The sequence below is a fragment of the Pleurodeles waltl genome, chromosome 3_1 (assembly GCF_031143425.1).
Source record: "Pleurodeles waltl isolate 20211129_DDA chromosome 3_1, aPleWal1.hap1.20221129, whole genome shotgun sequence".
Taxonomy (NCBI): Eukaryota; Metazoa; Chordata; class Amphibia; order Caudata; family Salamandridae; genus Pleurodeles; species Pleurodeles waltl.
In genome coordinates this window covers 1878736770-1878742769 of record NC_090440.1, presented here as the reverse complement: position 1 = coordinate 1878742769, position 6000 = coordinate 1878736770, and the positions used below count along the sequence as shown (strand labels likewise).

General features: G+C 40.8%; 1 protein-coding gene across 1 annotated transcript in view; it reads right to left on the bottom strand.

Moving 5' to 3' along the window:
- Positions 1 to 1062: 1062 nt before the first annotated feature.
- The window catches only part of CPO (carboxypeptidase O), a 234472-nt gene continuing 229534 nt past the window's right edge, over positions 1063 to 6000 (bottom strand). The window contains exons 7-8 of the mRNA XM_069221571.1: positions 4800 to 4884; positions 1063 to 1283 (exon numbers count right to left, since the gene is read on the bottom strand). Of these exons, the coding sequence (XP_069077672.1) occupies positions 1063 to 1283; positions 4800 to 4884 (306 nt within the window). The remainder of the gene's footprint in view (positions 1284 to 4799; positions 4885 to 6000) is intronic.

Sequence of the window (6000 nt, the reverse complement as noted above, 5' to 3'; positions counted from 1 at the left end):
CTTTGCACATTGCCTTCTAAGTTAAGCCTGCCAGTTCTGTGCCAAGCTACCAGGGGGTGAGCACAGGTTAATTTAGGTTGGGTATCTGACTTGCACTGACTAGAGTGGTGGGTTCTGCCTGGCTTAGGTGCCTTCCCTAGCCAAACACAAACCCCTTTTCTAACAGCCTGCAGGAAACATTGGCCTTTGGGCACCAGTTAAATTGAAACTCTAATGATAGGGACTTACAGATCAGTGAGACTGACCCAATGGCTTTACTGAAATCTTGACAAAGCATTGATCCTATGAGCGAGATGATTCATTTGTGTAAAGCTTGACTTGGTTTCAAGTTTTTGCTTTGTTCACTTCTAATCTGTTTTTCTTTATTTGTTCATATATTAAGATTATTAGGTCATGTGTTAGCCAAGTTATTTTGATTTTACGAAAATTACATCTAAAACATGTTTACCTGCAGGGATTACCATGTTTATTATAGCGGCTTTCAGCAAGTCCTCTTCATCTATTGGTCTCCTGTTGTGTCATCTATATTTTTATTGCACCTACTACAGTATACAGAATGAGGCAATGAGTCGACCCCTCCTTCGGCCATTTGCTAACTTCACTGTGAATTTTGGCATTCTGCTCTTTCACAAGGGGCACATCCATGCACAAAAACGTTCCTATCAGTGCCAAGAACTGCTTTGGTAAGGTGTTCTTTTTAAGACAAAAACATATATATTTTTGCTTTTAACTCATATTTTGTTATATTGTCGAGGGCCCAGCAGCACACTGGAGTTTTACAAAAACCATGACAAAATAAAACAAGCACTGACAAAGCCAAAAGGCTGGCAGTCAAAACCAGATATATTGGCTTTGCCAGTTAAATTCCAGATTGTGACACATCCTGTACAGCGCTGCAGTCAAAGTTATTTGCAGTCCCTGCTCTCTAAGGCTAACAAATTACTTAATAAGTAATAGATTCATGCAGTTCTTTGTGAGTCAACCAACAATACCTGAAAAACGTAATCCAACTTTGATGGAGTTTTCCAATTTCTCGGGCGCCTTTATTACACTTGCATGTCATCATGTGGAGAAAGTGGTCATTGGTTCTGTGCTTGGGAACTTCTTTTCAGTGACACATCTCATGATGGTCATAACAGCAGCAACAGCCTCTTCACAGGTGGGTTGGATCTGGTCCTCTGGCAGCTCAAATCCATACTTGCCCTTGTCTCGCAACTCGAGGGTGAAGGCGAAGTCGACACCCTGGTCATACACCCAGTCCTGCGAGGTCCCAGTGGCGGGGTCTACACAATTGAAACACAAGGCCACAAGGGGTTACTAGAGGTGCCCAGGTAGCATTGCCTCTATTTAGTGGCTACAGTACAAATTCCTATTCTAATTCTTTGTCCTGTTTCTTCTGCCCCTTAAACAGCTACCTCAGATTGGCTGGTATAGCTAGAGTTAGATGATAGCATTGTAAGCATTGCTTTTAAGAGGGGGATATTTATTCAGTAAATGACGCTTTCTTTTTACCAGATTTCCCTGAGGGTTAAAATACAGAGTTTTGGTGCATTGCACGGTCTTTTCTATGGTTGTGGAAGCTATGCAGGTAATTTGTTTTTAATACGATCCATAGTACGAGATTGGCTGCAAGTAGCTCTAAAAAATAAAGGATTTGAATCTGACATCAGCATCCACTGTTAGAACATGAGAGACCCACCCTTAGATTTCTAATGGTAGTCACTGGCAGAGAGAGGTGTATCCAAATCAGACTGGAGGCTCATTAAAAACGACCCCATTGGCACTTGCTGAAAGACCAAGCTTTTTTGGAAAAGGCCTTGTTTTCTGAGTTTTTCTCAGGGCTTTTCAGATGATCATAACTAAAACAAAACATACAAAGTTTGGCAGCATGTGGGCAGGTCCATAGAGGAAATTGTTGCTATTTTTCCATTGTTGTAAGTATTAGAATTAGTATCATTACTTCCCTCAAAAAATGCTAAGTTTCTACCTACTCCGGGTGTTTAAAAAAAAAAAGCTTGTGCAGAACAGAAAGTACTTTAAGATCTACAATCTCACTCATGACTATTCAGAGGTACCAACATGTTGGAAACGGTCTAATTTCCCTAAATGTCTGTCCAACTTTTGAAGAGTTGTAATTTCCTTTGGCACAATTCTGGCTTCAATAAAAACAGAACTAAATGAGGCAGACTGTGCTACGATTACCTACATGAGAGGTGTTTGGGAGAGTGGGTAAATATGCCCTTTATTTGTCAGTTAAGTGTTTGTATATCCCGCCTCAAATGGGCAATAAAATTAAATGGTGTGACATAACAGTAAGAGAATTGCAAAGCGGATGTGTGCAGTACTGAGAATTATCTAACGAGAAGTTGAGTGTAGTAGTGTATTTTCCTCGAAAACCGAGCGCTCAATTTGTGGGCTCTAAAATTTCACAAAGGCTGTCCGCTACGCATATACAAAAAGTTTATGGGCTGAGGGCCGGGGAAGACCCTCAAACCCTAATGCGGGTTCCATTGCATTGCAAGAACCTACATTGCCCCCATTCGATCAGAAGGGCAAGGCTGGTTTCACATTTTAGATGTACGTTCACTACTAGTAAGAGGAATCAGATGGGTGTGAGTGGGAAGTCTGGGATGTTTTTCTGCTCAGAGCCTGAAATCCGACTCGTGTTCCAGAGGCTGAACACCGCCCCCACAACAGTTCTCAGGTATGAGACCACTGACGACTGAGAGAGTTCCTTAACACCAGTGCTTGAAATGGAAAAACAGAGTTCAGGTACTCTGGTTGTTTCTGAGAAATGCCGGTACTCTCCAATTAAAAGTATTACTTTTTTCTTGAGAAGTGCAGGTACTCTACCTCTGAAAATAAAAAAAAACAGTACTCAGTCCCGGACAGTACCGGCCCATTTAAAGTACTGCTTAACTCCATGTGCTTTAAAGAGAAGCAACCATTTTTCAAGAAACCTTCATTGACAATTGTTTTTAATTATGTTTGGCACGATTACTCCTTTTGATCCAGGGTGAAGGAGGTCCCCGTCAAATCTCCTTTCACCCCCTCGCACCTATGCAGAACACACACCTCCCCACCCACAAAGTAAGTGTTTTTAGGGTTAAGCCTGCAAGCGCATGCGCTTGCGCATGCATTTCATATGTGAGACGCTGTGGTGATCGATAAAGGGCTTGGAGCCTGCCTGTCGCTCACCATGTGTTGGTTTGCGTGGCACTCTTCTCTACAGCCTCGTAATTTGTCAAGGCATATCTTGCATCATTTCCGTTCCTCAGTGTGGAGCAGGGATCAAGCACTAATTGATTTCAAATTAATTGGTGCCCATCTGCTGCTCCCGACGTGATTGAGGTACTATTTTGTTCTAATTGAGTGCCCTGCAAGCTTAAAGCTTGTGACTGTCAAAAACGTGCCTAGCAGGCACAAAATTGCAAAGTTTTATTTTTTAAAGCTAACTTTACTTTATTTAGTTAAGTTGTCTTTCTTAGTTTTCACTCGCTTTTTTTGTTTTTGCTTGTGGGTGCTGTTGTCAAAACACGACAATTAACTTGTTTAAAATATGCGCGACCCATTGCATTGCAAATGCTTATTTCTTTTCTTGTTCATATTTTCCAGTTATTGGTTTATTAGTTACGCGGTAAAGATTTTCACAAAATGCCTTCAGTCAATTTATTGGAGCTCTTACCAGCTTGTTTTTCATGAGGTTCTAATTTGCCTCATTAAAATTATCTTAACGCTACAAAAAATAGACAGTTTGGAAGGAACTGTGTATATGAGTCTTGCCTTCATCCCATGGCTGTTTATCTCACCCTATTTCTCTGACAGGCTCTGTGGAGGCCTTACCAAAAAGGTGCGTAGGTGGTTCACTAGATAATTTAGGAGTAGAGGTCATGGGCTACGAACGGCATCTGCAAATGCATATGCAGATAGCTGCGCTTCGCCATGGATTCTTTGTTTGATCGTAAACCAGAGAAGTGCTTTGCAGGCTTTTGTGATATAATTTTACTTCTGAAGACCCATCAGCTTAACGATTCCGATTGCTTTGTACCTTTTTATAGGCAAGCATAAAGCGCTCAGTCCCTCTTCTAATCTCTCTTCAGGGGGATTTTAACCACGCCCATGTAACGTCAGTCATTGGCTCGTGGGCTTGCCTTTTTTCGAGAGCACCGGTAAACTACTGGAAACATACAAGGCTCTATGTTTTCCGTATGGTTTCTGTACTACTTTTTCTCTTTATTTCGCATCGCGATCGTTTTTTAAATTTTTTATTTAATGTGGCAAGAAAAGTCCGGTTATGAGTTTACAATGCTAATAGTTCTAACTCGCATTGCAAATACTTGTTTTAACTTGTTTTTACAATAAGCCAAGTATACCACTTTTCCATAATACAAGTAGCCAAGAAGAACATGGTACTACAACTCAAATTTGCTGCTCTTTACAGCGAGGCCAATTGCCTGCTGATTGAATTAATGCCTGCAACATTTTGGTTCACCGTTGCTGTTTTTCATAAAAGCTTTCAAACCCTGTAGTTTTTTAGCCAGTTTCATTTTTTGCGTGGGCTATTTAATTCCCCATTTTGTCACATTGTATCACACTTCTTTCGGTAGGATTCCCCAAACCTCTGCCAATTTTGTTAACACTTTATTCCATTCAAGACGGTTTTCACCACACGTTTGGAAACCATGAGCTGCCACTCCACATAGAGCCCACCTGCGAACGTGCCACTCTCCACCTCCCTCACTAAATATTATTTCGTCATAGCTTAAAGTTCAAAGTGCAACCACGGGATTAGATCTTACACAAAGTACTGTAGAAAGGCCCAACTTTATATTCAGTGCCATGCTTTTGTTTTAGCGCTGCAGCAGCCTTTACAGCAATGTCCATCTGTTGGAAGAAAACAATTAATTGTCAGAAACTTTCATGATAGATCAAACAATAATTATATGAGCTGTTATACAAAACTCCAACTTTCGGTTATTCTTTACAACTGATAAGCAAAACCTGCTCTGAAAATCGAAAGAAAATTCAAGAAAAGCAAAACTGATATCAGAACACAGAAAGTTGTACTTGCGGCCCAAAATCGAACTTTGCCTCATGACCATCATCTTTTTAGGGCCCTAATATGAGTGGACAATAAAATGACAGTGTTCCCTTTTCCGGAGTCATAGATGTTACGGGAACGATAATTCAGTGGGAATTTGAGTGGACTGTGAGTGTATTCTTAGAAACTACGAATTAAACGGGAATCAGGAGCTCTACTCCTGAGTCCCCCAGAAATTTCTTATCTTACTATGGAGTTTCATCCTGAAATGTGGCTTCTTTCATCAGTCAGCGTAACTCACAATGGATCTGTGGAATATGTAGATTCATCCCAGCTATCGTCATCCTGCTGGGACTGATAACTTCTAGGGCTAGTAAAGAGACCCCTTGATAATTAGATGCGTACTTGGTAAACTGTTACAATGTCATCAAACTAAAGGAATCCAGAATTGTGATACATCAGACTTTTATATAATGGCTTAGAAGTAGAGATTTACAACAATATTCTGAGAAATCTAACCAACCTATGGCTTGCCTCTGCAATACGGGGACCTAAGAACATGGGGTGATAATTCGAGTGGAAATGGCTCTGATGAACTTTCCCTCATGGTTCAGTACCCTTAGAAAACAAACCAGGAAAGCAAAAAGGAATCGTTAATGGGATGGGTGAATATGGGAGAGAAGAGTGCAGCAAACAAAATGTTCCTTTGTCACCTTCAGAAAATTGGCAGAATACTTCTGTGATAAAATGTAGTTTATGGGACAAAACAACTTGTCTCATGAAGAGTTGAACAGATCTATCCCTACTGATCTAGTCCTTACCACATCACCAGAATTCCAGCCTATCTTGTTCCAGCAAATCCAATGGAAGCTCCTAAATTGTCTAGCCTGCATCTGTGGAAGCAGGGCAAAATGTTTCTGCTTCATATTTTGGTCTACTGATTGAATGACATTCTACAC